The sequence below is a fragment of the Malaclemys terrapin genome, chromosome 6 (assembly GCF_027887155.1).
Source record: "Malaclemys terrapin pileata isolate rMalTer1 chromosome 6, rMalTer1.hap1, whole genome shotgun sequence".
Lineage (NCBI taxonomy): Eukaryota > Metazoa > Chordata > Testudines > Emydidae > Malaclemys > Malaclemys terrapin.
The window spans coordinates 27,086,314-27,110,299 of NC_071510.1; the positions used below are offsets into that span (position 1 = coordinate 27,086,314).

Here is a 23,986-nt window from a genome sequence, read left to right on the forward strand (position 1 = left end):
AATAGCTTTGTCATAAAAAAAACAAAAAAAACCCAAAGCTATTCTGTTACATCATGAAACTTAATCCTTACAAAACACAGAGTGCCTTCCCGAAAGTCAACAAACCTTTTTTTAAATCCCTACTCATACACAATTCAGGATGATGTAATGCCGGGTTAAATAGCAACTAAAATCTTTCTTTTAAGGAATCTTTGACCCCAATGCCATAGGAATCCATCTGGAACTGAAAACCAGATTAAGGCAATAGAAAGACTTCTGAGGATTTGTGTACCTGCTGGCACTATATCAGGATATTCTTCCAGCCCCATTAGTACAGACAAGAACCAATGAAGATTTAATTTAACTAGGAACAGTTGGCTCAATATGATTAAGCATTCAAAATGCACACTGAAGGCCAAATCTTGCAGTCTTTAGAGCCTGATCCGAAGCTGAATGAAGTCAGACAGTCTTTATATTGACTTCAGTTGGCTTTGGCCCAGTCCCTTAGTCATCATTATACGGAGAAAACTCCCATTGACCTCAATAGGAGTATTGCCTCACTGGACTAAGGCAGGGCCTGATCTTACAAACCCTCTTTGCATGGGACTCTACCTGACTTCAACAAGAGTGCTTCACAGGAGGATTTGTGCTATCAAGTCCTACATGTGTAAGGGTCCAATCTTGCAAACATTCCCACTTGGAGTAACATATTGAGTAGTAAATGGGATTACTCACTAGGTCCTACCTGTCGCCAGTAGGAAGTGTTTGCAAGTTCAGCCTCCAAGATTGTTTTAGATTTTTTTTTTTAATTATTGGATTTCACTGGTGATAGAAACTTAGAATAACTGGAATTCTCATACTGCTATTAACATTTTGATAGTATGGTATGTTATTTATTATACAAATTAAAGTCTTTTGCAGAAAATTTCATTTCATTGCTATTGTGCTATATTGGGGGGTTGGGTTCTTTTTGCCATTCATTTGCTGTAATCCTATTTCAATCCCCTCTTACTTAACAACCCTCTTCTGTGCAAAGTCTGCTGGGAGTGTGTGAATAATCAGAACAAAACTTATCTGTGCTCCACTGTCAGTAATTGTCCTCCTCTTAGTCTAATGACTTGTACCCATACATCTCCTGCAAGATTAGCTTGAGCAATCATTTAAGAGCCAAAGTTGAAGATAACCCCCTTAATTTGTTGCTAGTTCTCTTAAGGGATGAAGAGTTGTGAGTTTGCTAAATTATGTGTCTTGAAACATTTTAAATCACTTTGACAATGTGATCTGTGAAAATCCAGGTCTCAATTATATAAAGGGACTAGCAGCCTCATGATGTCTTTGTTTACAACTATGCTATCCTCTGTGACAAAGCCAATATCATGTTCCAGATCTGGGTAGGTTGCTAAGGCACCAAGGAAAACTATGGAGTAGAACAGCTTATTATAACTCCAGTACACTTAAAATAATTAGCAAAGGGATCATATGTTAGAGTGGTTGGTTCTGTTCATGGTGGTACCGCTTTGTATGGTAATGCAGGGAAACTTCCTGCTCCCAGCCACTCACTCCTCAGACCCAGTACAGACAGAAGCCCAGAAATGATGCTCATGCAGTGCTCAGCCATGCAAGGTGTTGAGCATTCCTGTGAGGTACTGAGTGCCCTCAACTCCCACTTTCTTCAATAGGCGTTGAAAGGACTCCGCACTTTGCAGGATTGTTGTCTGAGACTTTGGGGTGGGGACAGTGCTATGTGTCATTCAACATAATCCCTTTGCCAAACAAGGAGTGGCACTGACAGGCTCTGAAAAAAGTCTTGTTAGTTCTACCTGTAGCAAGAAAAATGGTGACTGCAAAGTGAGGCCCCAGAGGCCTGATCCTAAGCCTATTGAAGCTAATGGGAGTCTCTTCAGTTAGTTCACTGGGTTTGGGATTAGGCCTCAAGTGTGGATGGTTCAAAGCCTGGGGAGCAGAAGAGGGTGGACAAAATGGACCAATCCAGTAGTGTCTGAAAATAGCATAGAGGAACCTCTCATGGGAAAAATATAACACAGATATTTTTTTAAATGTAGTAAAAATGCATCCCTAGCCTGCATGTATTATTGTTCCTTGTTTAAGGAATAAACTATTTTCTTGTGAGGCTTTTTTCTTTTACCAGATCAGATTGTCATACAGATTTGGGAGAACATCAATTTTACAATAATGGGCCTAATTCTGTTATTACTTGCATCAGAGTTGTTAAGAAGTAACTCCATTGACTTCTGTGAAGTTATTCTGATCTCCCACAGGTTTTACATCAGTGTAAGGCCCATTATAATTTGAAAAACTCCCCCACATTTCCTTAATCGTGTTTATGTATATATGAATGACACTTTAGATTATTAAAACTGAAAATCTTTAATCACTAATTTACTTTTATTTATGTGGCTTGTTTACTTTCTGCATTTCACTCAGTTTGGACAATGAAAAGAGATGGTTTCACTTTTATCAATTGGCAGCAGTGTTTGAAAGGCAAACTTGTACAAGAATGTTTTTGTTTCTGTCTTTCCTAAACTGCTTAATTTGGAATTGACAAAAGTTTGTAAATATTTATATTGATCCTAGGTTTGTTTAAAAACTTACTACCTTGGAACCTAAATATGGAGGCAAATTTAAAGCAAACCAACTGTCAATTTTTAAGATTTGATTTTTCTTGTATTATCTGAGAACAGGTTGAATGTGATGCTGAAGCATGATATCCTTTGCAGTGTCATGTGTGAAGACAATTTTGACCGTCAGGATGGCAATGGATTTTTTACCTTCAGTCCATTTGGTATGATGTCCATCTGTTTTCATTTGGAGAGGAAGATGATGTCTGTCTGTATCTGTGCGTGGTCTCCTCCTGACGGTCGAAATGACAGACTGGACCTCTACATAGAGTGCTTCCGCAGACGTGCACAGACTGAAATTGTGGACAAACAACATCACTTGTCCCATAACCTCAGCCGTACAGAACGCAATGCCATCCACAGCCTCAGAAACAACTCTGACATTAACATCAAAGGGACTGTCAAAGGAGGTGCTGTAGTCATAATGAACAGGTCGGATTATGAACAGGAGGCTGCCAGGCAACTCTCCAAGACCACATTCTACAGGCCACTATCCTCTGATCCCATTGAGGAATACCAAAAGAAACTACACCATCTGCTCAAGAAATTCCCAGCTACAGTACGGGAACAAATCTACATGGACACACCCCCAGAACCCCGACCAGGGGTATTCTATCTGCTACCCAAGATCCATAAACCCGGAAACCCTGGGCGCCTCATCATCTCAGGCATTGGCACTCTCACAGCAGGATTATCTGGCTATTTGGACTCTCTCCTCAGACCCTACGCTACCAGCACTCCCAGCTATCTTCGAGACACCACCGACTTCCTGAGGAAACTAAAATGCATTGGTGTTCTTCCTGAAAACACCATCCTGGCCACCATGGATGTAGAAGCACTTTACACCAATATTCCACATGAGGATGGACTACAAGTTGTCAGGAACAGTCAGGGACTATGCTGATGAGGCCACAGCACGCCTGGTGGCTGAGCTTTGTGACTTTGTCCTCACCCACAACCACTTCAGATTTTGGGACAACTTATACCTTCAAGTCAGTGGCACCGTTATGGGTACCTGCATGGCCCCACAGTATGCCAACATTTTTATGGCTGACTTAGAACAACGCTTCCTCAGCTCTCGTCCCCTAGTGCCCCCTCCTCTATGTGCGCTACATTGATGACATCTTCATCATATGGACCCACGGAGGAGGCCCTTGAAGAATTCCACCTGGACTTCAACAATTTCCACCCCACCACCAACCTCAGCCTAGACCAGTCCACACAAGAGATCCACTTCCTGGACACTACAGTGCAAATAAGTGATGGTCACATAAACACCACCCTATACTGGAAACCTACTGACCGCTATACGTACCTACATGCCTCCAGCTTCCATCCAAGACACATCACACGATCCATTGTCTACAGCCAAGCCCTAAGATAGAACCGAATTTGCTCCAATATCTCAGACAGAGACAAACACCTACAAGATTTTTATCAAGCATTCGTAAAACTACAATACCCACCTGGGGAAGTGAGGAAACAAACTGACAGAGCAAGACAGGTACCCAGAAATCACCTACTACAGGACAGGCCCAACAAGGACAATAACAGAACACCACTGGCCATCACATACAGCCCCCAGCTAAAACCTCTCCAGCGCATTATCCACGATCTACAACCTATCCTGGAAAATGATCCCTCACTCTCACAGACCTTGGGAGGCAGGCCAGTCCTCGCTTACAGACAACCCCCCAACCTGAAGCAAATACTCACCAGCAACTACACACCACAGAAACACCAACCCAGGAACCAATCCCTGTAGCAAACCTCGTTGCCTACTCTGTCCCCATATCTACTCTGGCGACACCATCAGAGGACTCAACCACATCAGCCACACTATCAAGGGCTCATTCACCTGCACATCCACTAATGTTATATATGCCATCATGTGCCAGCAATGTCCCTCTGCTATGTACATTGGACAAACCGGACAGTCCCTCTGCAAAAGAACAAATGGACACAAATTGGACATCAGGAATGGTAACATACATAAACCAGTAAGTGAACACTTCAATCTCCCTGGTCAAAAAGTCACTATCATTGAACAAAAAAACTTCAGAAACAGACTTCAAAGAGAAACAGCAGAACTAAAATTCATTTGCAAATTTAACACCATTAATCTGGGTTTGAATAGGGACTGGGAGTGGCTGGCTCTTTACAGAAGCAGCTTTTCCTCTCCTGGAATTGACACCTCCTCATCTATTATTGGGAGTGGACTACATTCACCCTGATTGAATTGGCCCTGTCAACACTGGTTCTCCACTTGGAAGTAACTCCCTGCTCTCCATGTGTCAGTATATAATGCCTGCATCTGTAACTTTCACTCTATGCATCTGAAGAAGTGAGGATTTTACCCACGAAAGCTTATGCCCAAATAAATCTGTTAGTCTTTAAGGTGCCACCAGTCACCTTATATTAATTTCATCTAGATTGCATTTCCCTAGCTTGTTTGTTGGAGTGTTGTGGATCTGTGTCCAAACGCCTTTCTAAATCAAGGTACTTGTGTGCTGCTATACCTAGCAGCAAAGAGCAAAGTGGCATTGCCACTCTTGCTGAGCCCCAAATTTGACTGACCTTCTTTTTCTTTTGTTCAAAGTTCATGTGATTGTCAACTTTTGCATGCTTCTGTTTTGTTTTTTTTCTTTAAAGGCAATTCAGTGTCTGTAATCCTGCACATATGAGCAGCTGTATGATTTAAAAAATCCTAGTGTATATAAACATGAATAACTATATATCACGTTTATATACACATACACCTGCACACATCAATAACAGATTTCAGTTTCCAGTGAATTTTTATGAACAATGGAGAGTTCTTTAATGTCCCTTTACTTTGAACTTCCTTGCTTTCATTAGCTCCTGTCAGAACCTTAAGGACTTTGTCCTCTGAATATAATATGTGCTAAGTATTTCAACAGAGGAGACATGAAATGAATGCACAAAAATCTAGTTTGTGCCCCCTTCACTATTTTAGTCTAAAAGCGACAGCATGAATGCATCATTAAGTGACTGGACTGGGCAATCAGAGTGAGTCTCTTCTCTGTGCATTACGGTACAAGGGTTGGCCCTCATCTGGTCCACCTGCCACTGGGGTTTAAAGTTTCAGCCCATCGGGAAATACAATGACTTGGATCAAACTGCCTGGAGGGAAAGCCTGATTATATCAGGGAAGTGGATAAACAGTAGCTATATTGGGAGACCACGGAGAGACATCTCCGTAGGCGCGCACATGACAGGCTGTAAGCTGCTCAGCGTGTCTCCTAGAAGCCCAGGACACTAAGGAAGCAGCATGACTACATGGGGGGAGAAAAAACAGCCAGGAGTCTGCTGTATCTGGTCTTGACTCCTTCCAGAAGGACAGATCCTATGCAATGAACAGCCCGGCGCAATTCACCAGCTAACACCACAAAAGCAGCAAGCATAAGGAGGAAGGGAGCAGCCTCTCTGCTGGGCAAATCGGTTTTTTGTTGTTGTTGTTTTTTTTTTTTTTTTTTTTGCTTCCGAAACAATTTCTTGCTTTGCGGCTGGTGACAGCGTGCGCGTCCGGGGACAAGGGGAGGGCGAGAGACAGAAGTGGTTTGCAAATCAAACAATGCTGCGGGCGACCAGCTACTCCTCATGTCTCCTGCGAGTCACCTGTCTGGCTTGTCCGCCCCTCGCGGTGCTGCTGCGGTGGATCACAGAGACGCTGCTGGCATGGAGAGGTTGGTGAGCCCGGGCCACTGCGGCTAGTGCTGGCTCGTCCGCTGCGCCTTGCACCGCCCTCAGTCCGGAAAGCCTCGCTGCGGACCAGCCATGGAAGAGGGCCCCCTGCCAGACCTGCGAGACATCGAGCTGAAGCTGGGGCGCAAAGTGCCCGAGAGCCTGGCGCGCTCCCTGCGCGGGGAGGAGCCCGCTGCCCGGGACCGGAGCGGCGGAGGGGGCAGCGGCTTCTGCCCTGCTTCAGCCCCTGGGGCCTCCCGGCTCAGCAGCAGCGCCAGTGCCCTGGCGAGACTGGAGACCAAACTTCACCTCCTCAAGCAGGAGATGGTGAGTCTGGCACCGCGCCCGGGGGTGCGCGCCGCGCACAGCGGGAGGGGGAGCGGACGGCTGGAGCCCTCTTCACCCTGCTGCTGCAGCTCCGCGTCCGCCCCGCGTCTCTCTGCCCCGTGCGAGCGGCTGGCAAACTAACCCGCGCTGCCCACCCTGGACTTTGCTCGGTCACCATTCCCTTTTCTGCAGCCCTCTGCCAGTGCCTGCGAGAGTGCGCAGTGTGCGAGGGGGCCACTCAATGTCTCCTTCCTCACCTCTGCTGCCAAGCGGGGAGAGAGATCCGTGTGGAATCGCTGTATTGCACACGGATGGGTGGCGCTGTGAGTGGATTATGGACGGCGCTAAATAATGTGTGTTCCCTTGGTGGCCCTCGACATACTTTACAGTTAAGACTTAACTAACTGACAAACTCATGTCCCTGCCCTGTTGCCCCTTCAATTCTCTAAACAAATACAATCTGGTATGATCTACTCCACATACTTTGCTGAACCTTCCCACCCCCCAACAGTATTTCCTGGTAGGGAGAAGTGCTGCTGATCTCTAGGCCCCTGTGCAATTAATTTCCATCACTGCCCACCCACACAAAACCAATTCTGGAAACAACCCTGTTCTGGCTAGGCCAAAGGAGAGCACTAAATACATTCCCCACTTCCTTTCTAGAAAGGGAGCCACTAATATCTTTCCATTGGAATCTTTAGCAAGGTCTAGCCACTCCCTTTACACACTTCATTGCTCGTTTCCTAATTCTATGTGAATATGGCCCCTTATGGAACCATAGTGATAGACTCAAGGTGCTCAGTCTATTTAGTTTAACAAAAAAAGGTTAAGGGTTGACTTGATTACAGTCTATAAGTACCTATATGCAGAACAGATATTTAATAATGGGTTCTTCCATCTAGCACAGACCAGTATAACCCAATCCAATGGCTGGAAGTTGAAACTAGTGGCAATAAGGCATACATTTTTTAAGGTGGGAGTAATTAATCATTGGAACAATGCACCAAGTGATGTGGGTTCTCCATCACTGATGATTCTTGACTCAAGATAAGCTTTTTTTCCTCTCAAAGATATGCTCTAGGAATTATTTTGGGAAAGTTCTATGGCCTGTGCTGTACAGATCAGACTAGGTGACCACCGTGGTCCCATCTGGCTTTAGAATCTAGGAAAAGATAATATATAACACAAGTTGCTATAATCCATGCACAGTCAAAGCCACTCCTACCTCCATGCTGTGATCACAATTGCATAATGTCACCAAAGTGGCAGTGAGCAGGTTGCTCACCTGCTAAAGAGGCTTTCCATCTGCATGACTTTCGGGATATATGTACCTCATACTGTTAGCTGGCAGAATGAAGAAAACTGACAGCCAGTGGTATTTAGGTAGATTTTACTCCTCCGAGTGATAACTTCTGATGTCTAGGATATGATAGCATATTGTTAAACATTTAAGATAATGCCCTGGATTCTATGTATTGTAAATCTATACAAATACTCCATTTTAATATGACTTATACTTTTCTAAAAGGATGTGAAGTCTTTAATCCTAAAAATTGTCCTGCCATCAGTCATTCAGTGTATAAGACTAAACTTCCGAGATCTGTTTATTTCTAAATTGAGTATACTGGAATCTCTGTATGCTTCCATAAAAAACACCATTTATAATTTGGCAGAGTGGCTGTTTGTCTGTGGTCTGCCATTGGACCATGCAATGTTCATATTTTAACTCAACTCTTATTCAAATGGTCCAGCTATATTACGCTAGGTGTTGTGTACTGGGTTAAGTCTGTTTTTCTTTAGAAGACCAACTCTGTTAAGCGAGTGATTTTTTTTTTTAAGTAAAAATGCAGGTTTCACTTAAAATAGGCTGTCCCGCCATGACATTCACAGTGAGCACCTAGTGAGCAGCATGCATTATCGCTAGTAGCCAGATTCTGATCTCTGTTACAGCAATGTAAGTGCAGAGTAACTCAGAAGTGTGTAGACAGCCAGTATTAAGGGAACCTGGCTTTACCGGCATATGAAAATACAGGTCTGTCGCATCTTACGCACATTTAACATGCGCGACTTCAGCTTTACGCAGTTGGCAAAAACAACTTAATGTAATTTTGACTATACACGGTTTTCGCTTTACGCGCTAACCGCAGAACGGAACCCCCCACGTAAGATGAGACTCGCCTGTAGTACCAATAAATTTTGTAGTAACTCTCTATAGCACTTCTCATAGAGCTTTTAATGTAAACTCTGTAGTAGCTGATAGTGTGGTGTGATATGAAGGCTTTGCGGGCTCTCATTTGGGATGAGCTGCATAAATAACTTGGGGCTCTGCTACTCATGAGCAAGACTACGTTTCAGTCATGCGTATGTTTAGTCATGGGCAGTAAACAAAAAATCATGGCCCTGTGACCAGTCCATGACTTGTACTATATACCCCTGACTAAATCTTGGGGGGAGGGGGAGAGGGCGGCCTGTGGGTGCCGCATGTGCTCGGGGGGGGGGTGTGCTATGGCCGGGGGGTGCTGTGGGTGAAGCAGCCTGTGACCCCCGCTGGTGCTGGGGGGACGGGGAGGGGGGCAGTGGTGAGCAGCCCAGGACCCCTCCTGGTGCTGGGGCAGCGTGGCGGGGCTGGCTGGCTCCCTACCTGGCTCCTCGCGGCTCCCCCCAGGCAGAGGCATGGCCAGATGGTTCTGCGCGCTGTCTCCGCCCCAAATGCTAGCTCTGTAGCTTTCGTTGACCATGAACCATGGCCAATGGGAGCTGCGGGGGCGGTGCCTATGGGTAGAGGCAGTACGTGGAGCTAGGAGTTGAGGGATGTTGCTGCTTCTGGGGAACCCCCTGAGGTAAGCACCGCCCAGAGCCCTCACCCCCTCCTGGACCCCAACTCCCAGCCCTGAGCATCCTCCCACACCAAAACTCCTGCTGCTGCTGAGGGAGAGGGGCATGGTGGCCCAAGACTGTCCCAGCAGTGGGCAGTGCAGCTGGCCCAAGGGATGCCCAAGATGCTCAGGCGGCCCCTGGGCCAGCCACACTGGCCACTGCAGAAATCACGAAGGTGATGGAAAGTCACGGAATCCATGGCCTCCATGACAAACTCGCAGCCTTACCCTTACTCATGGGTAACATCACAGTCTCAAACTTACGCTGATACTACTTTTATAATACACCACATTGTATGCTTTTTGTATGTAGTACACATGGATGGGGGTGGGATGGAAGGAAGAATCTGGTTTGGGGAGGAAAAAACAAGTTGAATTTTCAACTAAGATGTCTATTTTGTAGCCTGACAACCTAAATTTTAAGAATGGCCATTTCATATCTAGAGCTATCACTCTTGTTTTCATACCGGCTTGAATATAGTTTATAAGAAGTATTCGCCTAAACCAGTCTTGATACTTACTGTATGATACTCTATGAAGGTAATGGTGTCAGATTTGTTATGTGGCACTTCAAGATGAAAACCAAAGTTTCAGTCTAGAACAGCACAGTTATGGAGTGATGCATGTGCTGTGTTAGAGCAAGATAAAGTGATGAGTAGGTTACAGAGAACAGAAGAAACTAATTTGCATTAGTGAGTGCTGGTGCATGGCTATGAAAATACTCCTGCCTAGTAGCATGAATAGGGCCAGATGTGGGGGGGATACAATGTGACCATCCCCTTCTCCTCCTCCCCTGTCATACAGGGATGCTGGAACAGTTTGTATAGTGGGAGTGCTGAGAGCCATTGAACCAAACTGTAAATCCTGTAAATAATGGAAACCACTTCAAGCCAGGGGGTGCAGCAGGAACCCCTAGTTCCAGCACCTATTCTCAGGGCCGGCTCCAGCATTTCTGCCGCCCCAAGAAAAAACAAAACAAAACAAAACAAAAAAAGCCGCGATCCTGATTGGCGGCAGCAATTGGGGAAAAAAAAAAAAAGCCGCGAGTGGCAGCGGCAGTTCAGCGGCAGGTCCTTCGCTCCTAGAGGGAGTGAGGGACCTGCTGCCCCCGAATTGCCGCAGGTGCCGCCCCTCTTCCTTGGCCGCCCCAAGCACCTGCTTGTTAAGCTGGTGCCTGGAACAGGCCCTGCCTATTCTGTCACAAACATACACAGGATTCTCCTTCTCTAACCCCTCTGCTTGTCCACTGACCCCCATCCAATCCCCTCCCCTGCTCTCTCTCTTGTGCCTGCTCTCATTCCCTCTAATTCTTCTGCTTCACCTCTCACTCTCCTGACTCTTTCCCCTCACAATACAAACATGCTTTAATCTCTCCCTTAAAAAAAAAAAGATTGACTCCTCTTGCCTCTTCTGTTACTGCCCATCACCCCTTCATCTCTACATTCATTGAATATGCTGTCTGCAATCATTGTCAGGAGTTCCTCTCCTCCAGTTCCATCCTGGACTCTCTCCAATCCAGGGCCATAGCATCCACTGAAGCCACTCTCACCAAAGTCTGTAATGACTGTTTCCTAGCCGAAGTCAGAACCCTGTCAGCTGCCTTTGACACAATTGACCATGCTCCTCTTCTTGAAATTTTGGCCTCCCTTGCCTTCCATGACCGTCCTCTCTTTGTTCTTCTCCAACCTCTCTAATCATGCCTTCAGTGTTGTGGCATACTGGCACGTAATGGCCCATTTACGTCCCTGTATAATGTCTCCTTGGAGGCTCTCTGTAGTTTTGTATAAAGCATATTGAACTCTAAGATTATTCTTATAAGGTAACATAAAAAGAGAACTTTCCTTGTTACATTGCTGGTTCAAATCCATCCCAAGTCAGTACTAAACAAAGTTATTACAATCGCTGATCAGTGGCTTCTGGTGATCTTAGTCCCCTTCTTAGTGAACCAGTGTAATCTGTGTAAATTGATTATTGTTGACACTCCAGGAAAAGTGGACAAGGATTGGTTAAGGCCACGGGCAAAGAGTTGTTTTCTCACACACTAGAGGTAGCCTGTGCTGATCAGAGTTGAGGCACATTGGTGAGAGTGTGAGGAAGCTTGCATTACTGATGTCCATGAGTCACCTGCTCTGTTAATTGGAGGGCTTTGATCTCCAGGACTGTGAAGACTTTTCCCTCTATGTCATTCACTAAAAGAAAATATTGTTTAGGGAACATCCATCACCACAGTAGGAATCCGTGTACTCTATACACAAATGATCTAGGGGGTAAATGAAAGGATCTGTGTTCAGGAGATCAAAATGAAGGGCAGAGCCAGGCACAAAATACTAACTTGGCACCTTTTAACTCTTGAGTATTCAGCCTTCTTTCCCTTCAAATATAGCCTCAATAGCAGTATACTGCAGGAAATCATAGCCTGGATTCATTCCCAGGCCCTAACTGCTATTGTAAACAATTATAAAATATTGTTATCCTCAAAAGCCTTGTTTCTCTTCTCACAGTAATCACACCTAATTAACCAGGGAAAACATTATCTTAAAACACGTGAGAGGAGTAAAAATAAGCAAAGAGATTCTTAGTGGAAGCAAGAATCAACTTTCTTGTATCTTAGAAGCAAAACAGAAAAAAAAAAATTAGGCCAGACAGGATGAGGAGTATTTTGCCTTGGCTGTGTCTGCAGCATTTATCAGTAAAAGAAAGGCATCCTTTTTAATTTTTCAAGGGAACACTACAGAGGCAGTAAGCCCAGCCTTTTTTGGATAAGACAAGGCAGACTAGTAGTGTTGGGAGTGTATATTGCACTTAACAGTGGTCTCTTGTGTCTTATTTAAAGATGACATTTTTAAGCTTAGCCCAGGCAACCCTGGATGTCCAAGATGCAGTGCGTTTTGGAAGGAAGGGATAAAGAAGTGGAGAGAATTTTGTGGTTGCCCAGTAAACTATTTGAGTTGTAGAAAAGTACAGACAGGGGGAGGGGACACATTCAGAAGTGGTGTGTAAGACCTTACAGGAGTTAGATGCATAACCGAGGTACATGCTTGCCCAGCTACTAAGTGGGTTCCAGACCACTGGTAGTGTATACAGACCACAGTTTGAGATTCTCTCTTCTAGTTTATTCTTTTTTAAATTATGAGGTTAATTGCAATGGTGGAAGACCTAGATAAAGTTTCAAAGTCAAAATGAAGCAGAGCTGTTAGTCTTGCCACCTGCTGGAATTCAGTAGGCGAGTATATTCATTTTCATAACCTAGCCCTTCCTGCTCCTGGAGTTCCATCACCTTTCCTTCTCCTGTTTTCTGTCAGGTTGAGAAGCTAAGCTAAGCTAAGCTAAGATAAAGAAAGTTGGGGGTGGGTCTGCTTTAACTTTCCTGTTACATCTTTGTATTAGTTGCTTTACTTTTCCCATCTGGCATATTAATTACACCAACTTTAGTGTCCCTTATTGTCATACTAAGTGGGACAAAGTTAGGGTCTGTCTAATGAGTAAACAAGTGGTACTTTTTAAAATTGAGCTAGCATGAGTTGAAACACCCTGATCACCTAATTATGGACACAGTCTAGCCCCTTTACAATGGTGTTTGCTAATTAGAACTTTCATTGTCTTCAGTGGAGATATGGCCCAGCATGTGTACACAGCATCACAAAGCTAAGAGCTGATTTTCTATTAAATTGGTTATTAGAATTTTTTGGTTCAAATTTGACTGTAGGTAAAATAACCAACTGAAGCAGTCTCAGGTCTGGGTCGAGTAACCTCAATGAGTTGTTGTTAATTATTTGTATGCAGTGTTATTGTAGCCATGTTAGTCCCAGGATATCAGAGAGACAAGATGAGGTAATATGTTTTTTATTGGACGAACTTTTGTTGCTGAGAGAGAGAAGCTTTTGAGCTTACACAGAACTTTTCTTCAGTTCTGCAGTGTTGTAGCTGTGCTGGTCGGAAAATATTAGTCTTGAGACAAGGGGGGGTGAGGCAGTATCTTTTATTAGACCAACTTCTGTAGGTGAGAGAGACAAGCTTCCGGTTCTGAAGAATAGCTCTATATAAGCTCGAAAGCTTGTCTGTCACCAACTGAAGTCGGTCCAATAAAAAAATACTACCTCACTCACCTTGTCTTAGTAATTATTTGTATTACAGGGAGATGGAACAGAGGTGAAGTAACTTGCTCAAGGTCACCCATTAGGTCACTGACAGAGCCAGGAATGGAATCATAGGCCTCTTGATTCCCAGACCAGCACCTTATTGCTAGCCCATACTGTCTCCATTGTGTCTGGGTCTTCTTTGCCAGCAGGAATGTAGCTGTGATGAGGAGCTTGTAGTCTTGAGGTGGAAAGTATGTAGGTTCAGGGAACAAGTATAGAGATCCTCACATCTGACAAAGATGCACAGAACACTCCACAGGGAAAACATTATTTCATATATAACAGGGTTTCTCAAACAGGGGTCGCCGCTTGTGTAGGAAAAGCCCCTGGCGGGCTGGGCCGGTTTGTTTACCTGCCCCGTCCACAGGTCCAGCCGATCGCAGCGCCCACTGGCTGCAGTTTGCTGCTCCGGCCAATCAGCTCACATTGGCCCAGAGCAGCGATCCGTGGCCAGTGGGAGCCGCGATCGGCAGGACCTGCAGACAGGTCAGGTAAACAAACTGGCCCGACCCGCCAGGGGTTTTCCCTGAACAAGCGGCGACCCCTGTTTGAGAAACCCTGATATATACATATCCTATTTCTTGTACCACATAGTCAAGTTCCTCACCCCTACCACTTATAAGACTACTGCTGCCTCCAAAACTCTATTAAAGAACAATATGAACAAGCATTCCTGAAATCCACTTGCATACCCAAACCTCTCAGCCTGCTTCCAGCCCTTAGACCAGCTGTTCTCAGAACCACTGCCTTAGCCAATAGCATCACTATGAAAAATTTGAGGTAGAAATGCTTCTAGATACTGATATTGAAATGAGTACATCAAGCACTTCACCATGCTTTGAATTCTGGTTGTACTCCCAAAGAAAGTAGCTTCTGAACTGGATTGGAGATTCCCACAACATTTAATGTTTCAAACAATTTACATAGATCAAGACGTGACGTTCTTCCATGATAAATATTGACTGTTATATGTAATTATACTGTGTGAAGGAAGTATTTTGGCATCAGAGCTGTTTTAATCCCTCATTGCTATCAGTCCCATGGTCATTCAAAGGAATGTTATACTGTGCACAAAATGTATTATCCTCCGATCTCTAAAGCTTGTGCATGAATCCCAAAGGCTTTTATCAAATCCCAAATGAGGTCACAAAATAAATAGACTTTCAATTTATTGAGGAAATTTGCCTACAGCATAGATGCAGAATTTGGTCAGGATGGATATGATTGACACAGCTGGGATAAAAATGCAACTATCCTGAAACTCAAAATCTATAATAAATGTGATGGGTTGAAGGAATGAACTATGTCACTAAGTTATTTTTAAATATAGTAACTCAGATGGAAATAAAATGAGGAAGTCTTCATCTAACCCTCACAAAATTTGTTTTAGGTCCTAGACTCTTCAGCATTTAGCTGGTTTCCAGGTGACAATCATGCACACTCTTAATCATCATGGGAATGCTCATTAGTCACATAAGTAGCTCTTTACCACCTAAAGGAGAGAGAGGGGAATCTTCATCTGTTCTGTGGCAAGGGGGATAATAGAAGAAGGAATGTGGTCCTGCAAGAGTAAGGAAGGCAGAGGGGCTGAGGCAGAGATGGTAAAATGTATTTAGGTACCTAATTTCCAGCTCCATGCCAACTCAGCTGCATATTGGTGGGTGGAGCCAAAACTCCAACTATTCTTCACTAACTCCCCACATACCTGTGGACTTAAACATGTGAATCATGCTGTGAATCATGCCTCAGTTTGGATTAATACTAGTTTTATATTTAGTTTCCCAGACTTTTTAATTAAGACCTCCAAAGCCATTTGGTTACTACAGTGTAAGTGTACTAAAGACACCCCAGCCCAGCAGCTCTCTGTCCAGCAGAGTTTATAAGCTTTAGTTTTGTTGTTGTTTGTTTAATGTTTAAGTCTTGAATGAAATTTTAAAAACTGGCTGTATTGGAATCTTCTAGCCTGAGCTATTTTTGAGTTTTAGGAGGTATAAAATTTCTGATTAGAACATATAGGAAAATAGTTGGGGCTTTTGTTTTTTGCCTCAAGCTCAAATGATATAGAAGTGGCTTGATTAATCTCACTCTAAGGTCAGGTGAACCACTTAAACTTTTGTCAGCATAGTTGTCACCCGGGCAGTGTGAGTGCCACTGAAAATCAGCTCGCGTGCCACCTTTGGCACGTGTGCCATAGGTTGCCTTCCCCTGCTGTAAACACTGTATCAAATTAATTTAGAGTTCCATTAACAGAGCTATTAAATACCAACTGAAAACCAATTGTCTCTCTCACTAACAGAAGTTGGTCCAATAAAAGATACACCTCTACCCAGATATAACACGAATTCAGATATAACACGGTAAAGCAGCGCTCCGGGGGGCGGGGCCGTGCACTCCGGCGAATCAAAGCAAGTTCGATATAACGCGGTTTCACCTATAACGCAGTAAGATTTTTTGGCTCCCGAGGACAGCATTATATCGGGGTAGAGGTGTATTACCTCACCACTTTGTCTGACTGAATTCATGACTAAATTGGGTCCTGAGGGTTGTCATTTTTAACTTCATCCTGCATAGTTACTAGTACCAATTTACATCAGCGCATATATATATACTCACACAAACATTTCGGAATGCTGAATAGTTAATGAAGGTCTAGGCTCTAGAGTCTTCTTTATTATTAGAACTGGCCAGAAATGTTCAAAAAGTACTAAATTTTGACCCCAAAGACAGGGGGAGGGAATCACAAATGGAAAGAGAAATTATGAACACTTTTCAACTAAATCTAATTACCGTTATCAGTGGGCCAAATCTCAAAGTCTTTACTCAGTCCTTACTCCAGCAAAACTCCTGTTGCCATAAGGAAGTATTTTGCCTGAATAAGGCAATCTGTCATTATTGTATTACATATACATTTTTAAGATACACAAGCATGGAAACAATTTTTTATTAGCAATAGCTTACTAAAAAGTTTTTGTGGGTTTTTTGTTTGCTTTTTTGTTTTAAACACAGTTGTACGAAAAAAGCATTCCTGCATTTTGATTCCTGGACAGAGACTGCATCAATAGTGTCAAGTGACTAGAAAAAACAGTAATATAAGAAGGGGGGGAGGGGGCAGGGAGTCAAGCATTTTTATGTAAACAGCATTAGGATCTGCGTCAGTTTGCCAACTACTCAGAAAATAAACAAAACGTGGTAGTTAAAGTGCACTCTGGGAAGAGAATAGCGCAGATTAACAAATACATTTGGAAGATAGCCTGGTGGAGGCCTATTCACAACCTTTCTCTCCTCCCCCATCTGACTTTCTGTATCTAGTGTGATTATTTCTCTGTTTTAATTACTGTTCTAATGCAGTCCACCATCTCCATAAGATGAAGCCAACTGATGTGTGTGCTGAGAGCAAGGCGTGGGTGATGACAAAATGATAACGTGATCTTTTATAGTTTGGGATTATGGAAGGAGCAAATCCAGCAACTCCCTCCATGGTCAGAGAGGTCTTCCTAATAACTGGATCTGTATTGTTCAGCTACACAGGAAGAGAGTGCACAGCCCATGGGGTCTCCTTGTATAGCAGCACAAAATGGGCAGGTGGAATTGGGGCTGGAGTGAGACCAGAAGAACTGCTGCAAGAATCCTCCAGTCCTCCTAATTCATGGCAGTGGGTGCATTGCACATGCAGAGGGCTACTTCAGCCACCAGAGTGAAGCAGCCTCCCTACAGTGACTATGTAGCTTGCTTCTTGGCCTAGTGGGGAGAATTCCAGCTTCCAGTGGAAATATTTAGCACACAACAGACTATTTGGCATGCGTCCCTGGAATTGGTACTATGTGCATAGTAAATATTTCAGGTAAAAGAGAAATTGTAAGGAATGCAGGAGTGAAAAGGGAAGCCTTTTTTTTGTACTGGCAAGAGAAGAGTAGAATCAGTGCATGTAAATAATGCAAAACTTCACACCCCATTTTCCATCAAATCTAGAAGGTGTTGTCCGTGCTTTCATAGGCTTTGTCTACACTACACAGCTTTTAGTGACACGGCCATGTCGACACGGCTGTGTCGCTAAAAGTCAGGCAGTATAAACGCTGTTTTTCGGCACTTTTGCCGACAAAATACTTCCATCCCCTATGAGCAGGGTTTGTGTTGTAGACAGGAGGGCGCTCCTGCCGACAACAAGCCATTTACACTGCCACTTGCCACAGCAAAACTTTTGTCATCCCTCCCACCAAAAAAGACAAAAGTTTTGTTGTTCAATTGGCAGTGTAGATAAAGCCTTAGTGTTTAGCTATAAAAGCAGTTCACTAGTCTCTGGAATGGAGACACGGCTGCTGCCTCAGTATCCCTCCCACTCCCTCCCTTCCCCGAGTCAACAATGGCTTTCCCTGGCTGGTACAGTGTTTTGGGATTCAGCCCTACAGCTGAATGCAACAAGAGTCTTAGAGCAAAACAAAAAATCCAAACAGAAGTCATTCCTTCTCCCTACCTTTTTTAGCCTACCCTGTGATTTCCAGGCATCCTTCACAGCATTATATCTCCAATTATGTTGCTGTTCCATGCTGAACCAGGACCAGGCCATGCTTTCCTTGTACCCTGTTTTATAAAAGGCTACTGCTTGGGGGTAAGATTGTCCAATAAAGGGACAGTACACCTTGTGACATTTGCTAAGATAGGGGCATAGTTGGGCAAGCTGGCTGTGGCATATTCCAGGCTGTGGCATATTCATGCTGATGGATTAGCAGAAGCAATCAGAGAATATAGAAAGGTTGATATCTATATCCTATGTGCTCATCTTGTGCCCTAAAAGTTAGCAAACTAATTACGTCAGGATCTTTGACTGATGCTATCTCCCAGGAAATGTCATTGGCCAGTAATGTGTGTGTATTTGGGTTTCTTTTTTTTTTTTAATCTGTGCTTGGCACAATGATTGTGACAGTGTTTCACTGATGTAGAGTTTGTCTAGAAAGTCATGCTTCTGTGTCCTCCAGAATGGATTACTTTAATGAGCTCTGGGATACCTGTGAAGAGCACTCAAAAGCTACAACTAGTGTAGAATTCAGCAGCTCTCTTGGTTCATGGTGTTGGTCTAGGCAGCATTTTGCATCAGCCTGTCAAAACTAAACTAGCTTCCCACTTGATTTTGAGTGCAATTAAAAGTGAAAACACTGACCAAAGGACCCATATGTCCTTTGGCTGCTGGCTGTTTGAGAGTGAAAGAGGTGATCTGTGCTCAACCACATCAGCTGAGATCAACTAAGGTGCTTGAGAAATGCCTTCAGATCAGGAAATTCATTTCCCCTTTGTGTCTGGAAGAGCCAAAGTTTACTAATACTCATGGCATGGAGCAAAGCCCATGAAACACACGTGATATGGACAATAAGCTGGTAGAGTGATATCCCATCCCATCTCCTAGAACCGGAAGGGACCTTGAAAGGTCATCGAGTCCAGCCCCCTGCCTTCACTAGCAGGACCAAGTACTGATTTTGCCCCAGATCCCCAAGTGGCCCCCTCAAGGATTGAACTCACAACCCTAGGTTTAGCAGGCCAATGCTCAAACCAGTGAGCTATCCCTCCCCCCCATGAGTAGCACTGGATTGGGGAAATTTTGTCCCATGGAAGAATGTAAAGAAAAATGGAAAAAAAATGTGTTTCTGCTGAAAAAAGTAAAACTTAAAAGCCAAAAGCTTTTGGCTTTCAACTGAAAAGCTTGTGGTTACTTAAAAAAAAAAAAAACTTTGAATTTGAAAAGTTGCCTGACTCCCTCTCTCTTTATGAAACACAAATACCTTAATCAAAACTAGCACAGTCTAATGCAATATATTAATATTTCAAATGGATGCCAAACACCCAATAGGAACTTTTTGGAACGTCAGATCCTGATTTGAATTTTGCATCTCACATGCATCTTTTTAATTAGTTTTACTGTGAAATCAATACATTCTACCCCGATGTAATGCGACCCGATATAACACTAATTTGGATATAACGCGGTAAAGTAGTGCTCCAGGGGAGGAGGGTGACTGCGCACTCTGGCGGATCAAAGTCAGTTCGATATAATGCGGTTTCACCTATAATGTGGTAAGATTTTTTGGCTCCCGAGGACAGCGTTATATCGGGCTAGAGGTGTATGAACAGACTAGTACTTCAGAAAGTTGAGATTTGGATCCAATTCCAGAACCTAACTTTTGGACTCTGAAGTGGATATTATATTATACTCTTTTAAAATAAAAATATATATATATAAAAAATTGCCTTAGTTTGAGTTACTTTTGACCAAATGGAACACTGCGGTGTTTCATGGTGACATCCAAGCAACAGCTTCAGATTTGTATAAAATCATACTGCATACTAAAGATGCTCTTTCAATTTTTGTTCTTTTGCACTCTTAAGTGTTTGACTGTACACCGTGTTTGGATCTAAACCCATTAGATTAAGAGGGATCAGCAGAACAGGAATCATCGCTTACTTAGCAAACTCAGAAGTGAACAAATGTTTTCCCATTCAGGCACCCAGTACTACACTATAGTACATACTGTCTACTCAGAGTCATAATTAAATAGGGTTATGTCAAGACAGGCATGGCTAATGCAGAGACTTAACTGTGCTCTATTTGAAATTCAGCGAAGAAAACGACTTATGTTATTGAGCCAGGATGCCATCTGATGGAGAGGGAGGGGGAGAGGTGAAGCTGTGTGTTGCTGCTGAGCCAGATGTCCAGAGCATATGATAATAACTCTATCCTGTACCATCTGCTCTAACACTTGCTGACACCAGCAGCCATTTCTTGCCACTGGCTGTTGACCTAAATGTTTGCACTTGTATTATCATGTCTGCCAACATATTTGGGCTCACATCATCAACTTTCTGAACATTTTGTTTAACCCCCATGTGATGTGAGAATTTGTAACCTCAAAAGTTACAAAAGTAACTATTTGTAACCTCAAAAGTTGTTTTTATAAACAGCAGCATCTGCATACTTAAAGGGGTTTAGAAAAATCTGGGTTACCATAAGTCAGGACAGCTCTGAGGCTTTCCATTCCACTCACCTCCATACACTATTGTTTCCCTAGAACATAAAAAAGAAGCATTTAAGTCTCTTCTAGGTGCAGTGGTCCTTCCGGTGCCATATGCTAGACATCTGTCTTTATCAGGCTTAATTCTGGGTCTTGCAGTATTTGAAGTGATGAATTAGCCCTTAGTTTATGGTAATATCCATGTGTGTTCTACCTTTTACACAGGACTTAATTTCCACTATTGTAGAATGCATGGAAAAAAATAGCCAAGATTACCTAACTCTCCTAGTGGTTTGCATTGCTCACTGTTAGACTATTGAACAGAAGATGAATATACCAGTCTGATACAGTATAACTGTCATAGGCGTAGTGAGGTTTTTTTTCCTGTTCTTATTTCTTCCTCTCGCACAATAGAATCCTTGAGTCATGTGTGTTTTAGTTGTCATATCTAACTTCAAGATAAAGAACACTGTTTGAGGAGGTATAGCACAGAATTATTTTTCTGTGGACTACAATGGTTCATTTTGTGAGTAGCACAAATATTGCTAAATAATTGGCAAAGAGAACAGCAGATTGTAGTAAAATAACACAAATAAATAAAGTGTAAGTTAAGAAGGAGAAGAGACCTTGAGAAACTGACATGATGGCAGCACAACTTGACTGTGAGTGTTTCTTTTCTGTCGAATCAGAAGTGGGTCACTTAATGAACAAAGTTTTACATTTGTTTGTTTCTGTAGCATATTAAGACAACTATAAATCAGTAGTAGTCTCATCTTTTGTACCAAAACCAGGAGTAATTATGCTAATAAAATATTCATGCTTAAAACTATTTTGCAGACACCAACAAAAATGTTTTGGGACCCGTCTGTGGGATGATTTGAGCACTTAAGAACACTTAATTGAGCAAGTTGCTTTGCCTGCTTAGTGTAAAAGTAGTCAGTCTGACCTGCCATGCACACTTCCTCATTAAAAATGACAGGTGTTGGTTCTGTGCCATTTTCAAGTGCTCTGTTTCCTTATTCTGCCTTTAAGTGGGTTTCTGCTTGCAGTTTTAAAAAGAAATCTCTCAATAAACTGAAGCCAACGCATTTGCTGTCTCTCTCTCTCTCCTGTTTAAAGGCCACTCTTAGGAAAGTTTCATTATGTTGCTACAACGTGTTACAAAAGTCCTAAAGAAACATTTGTTGTGAGCTTTGAATGTATAGTTTCTCTTGAACTGCAGCAGATGGAAAGGAGATCATCGCAAGGCTGTGGTCTCCCTCTAAACCAGCAAGGTCAAGGGCTCAGACAGCAACTGTGAAGCTTTAATGACTGCTCATTTTAAAAGAGCTGTGACTTAGAACTGATTGTGATATATGCTGGGTAACATCAACTCACATTGTTTTGGGTACTTTGGAGGCTTGAAAGAAAAGAGGTATTAAAAGGCAAGAAATGGAAGCTGCTAACTCCCTTTTTTTCTCCCAATATTTTCTTAAGTTATTTTTTCACCATAATCATTCTTGCTACATGAAAAGAAGGTAATAAAAAATGCAAGGATTATGTGCTTCTCCGATTTGCCAAAATATTTTAAATATGAGTAATTATAAATGTTGTTTAAAAGTACAGTTGATAATGTACAATGCCCAAGAGATTAGCAGCTCCAACTCCCACCCATCTTTCACTAAAAATGTAATTTGTATGAACTACAGCCCTCAAAAATGAGATAAGGTCCATTGTCAATCTAAAAAACTCAAGGCGATAAGGAAATACAAAATACTGTTAGCCATGCAACATAACAAAGATCAGGTCAGAAGCCAAGAAGAAAGAAATGCAAAATGTATCTAAATCACCACCAGTTTAAGTTTTAGTGGGGAAGGTTGGTTTTCACTGGAAGAGAAGCCAGGAAACATTCTGTTCGCACCTCTGGCAGAGAATTCTTGTGTGATCTTGGGAAGATCACAAAGGGGAGCATTTTCAAGCTTAAGGGTGCAAGGTTAGGCACCTACATTTGTATATTGGCACCTAAATAATGGGCTGATATTTTTAAAAAGGAAGTGTGCTCCTGAAAATCTAGATCTCTGATTTTGGTGCATCAGTATGAATTTAGGCCCATAAACAAACACTAAGACCTCGATTAAGCAAGCTCCCATTAAAGTCAATGAGACTACTGATGTCCTCAAGTGGCCTGGAGTTCCAGGAGCTCCTCTGAAAATCAGGTATCAGAGGGGTAGCCGTGTTAGTCTGAATCTGTAAAAAGCAACAGAGGGTCCTGTGGCACCTTTAAGACTAACTGAAAATCAGGTTGCTCATGTACCTGGTACCCTAACTTAAGGGACTAACTTTCATGCTTAAACATCTCCATGCCTCCTTTTTCATAAGTAATAAAAGGGATAATAATATTTCTCTACCTCACATGAGCATTATGAGGCTAAATTAATTAAAGATAGTTTCAGATCCTCAGATGTAATAGACTATACAAATGCAAGATAATATTAATAGCAGCACTCAGCATTCTGTGGGGAAAGGGGAGAGACTCAGCTGACTATATTATGTAGTGAGATATTAGTAATAGAATCAAAGTTGGATCATAATAGTGAAAGGTATGTAAGGCCTCCTACACTATAAGCTGTACAGGATGTGGTGGTTGTGTTTGTACAGCACCTAGCACAATGGAGAACCTCTCCTGACAGGCACCTCTGGACACTATTGTAGTATTAATATTAAACAATTGCTCACAGAGTCCATTCACCTACAAGTGCAGGATTTAGTGCCATGCTTGTGGTTGTCACTTTGTAAACGAAGAATGCTGGTTTCATGATTTATTGGCCAAATTCATCCTTGTTCTAAACAAATGTAACTCCAGTGACTTCATCAGAATTGTACTCACATACACGGGGTCTGAATTTGAGTCTATTAATTTCTGGAGATTTCAATTTGTGATATACATAGTCTGCCAAGCACTGGCTTATGTGTTGCTGTTGGTGGGTTCGATATGCTGTCTGTGGTTGGTCTTTTAGCTGGTCAGATCACATATTTTCAAACGGCGTATATTGCTTAGGTGTAGATGATTTCTTCCATTATCCAGAAGAGAGGGCAAATTAATGAACTAAACTACACTAAATTGCTACCACATGAGAATTTTTGTAGTGGAAAAATTAATATCAGGAAAAACAGAGTATGCTTAATTGTTTTTGCTAGGAAATGGAGAGGACTCATAAAGCTCAGAGTAAGGTAACTTGATTTATTGTTAAAATATTTTTTTAAAAGGCTTGGCAAACTTGAAATATATTGAGATTCAATTCCAAGGAAAGCAGGGCTAACCCAGTAGAAAAAATAAAGAGGGA

General features: G+C 42.8%; 1 protein-coding gene across 1 annotated transcript in view; it reads left to right on the top strand.

Annotated features, from left to right (window-relative positions):
* Positions 1-5,761: 5,761 nt before the first annotated feature.
* The window catches only part of LURAP1L (leucine rich adaptor protein 1 like), a 32,715-nt gene continuing 14,490 nt past the window's right edge, over positions 5,762-23,986 (top strand). Inside the window, exon 1 of the mRNA XM_054032960.1 lies at positions 5,762-6,650. Within this exon, the coding sequence (XP_053888935.1) occupies positions 6,417-6,650 (234 nt within the window). The 5' untranslated portion in view covers positions 5,762-6,416. The remainder of the gene's footprint in view (positions 6,651-23,986) is intronic.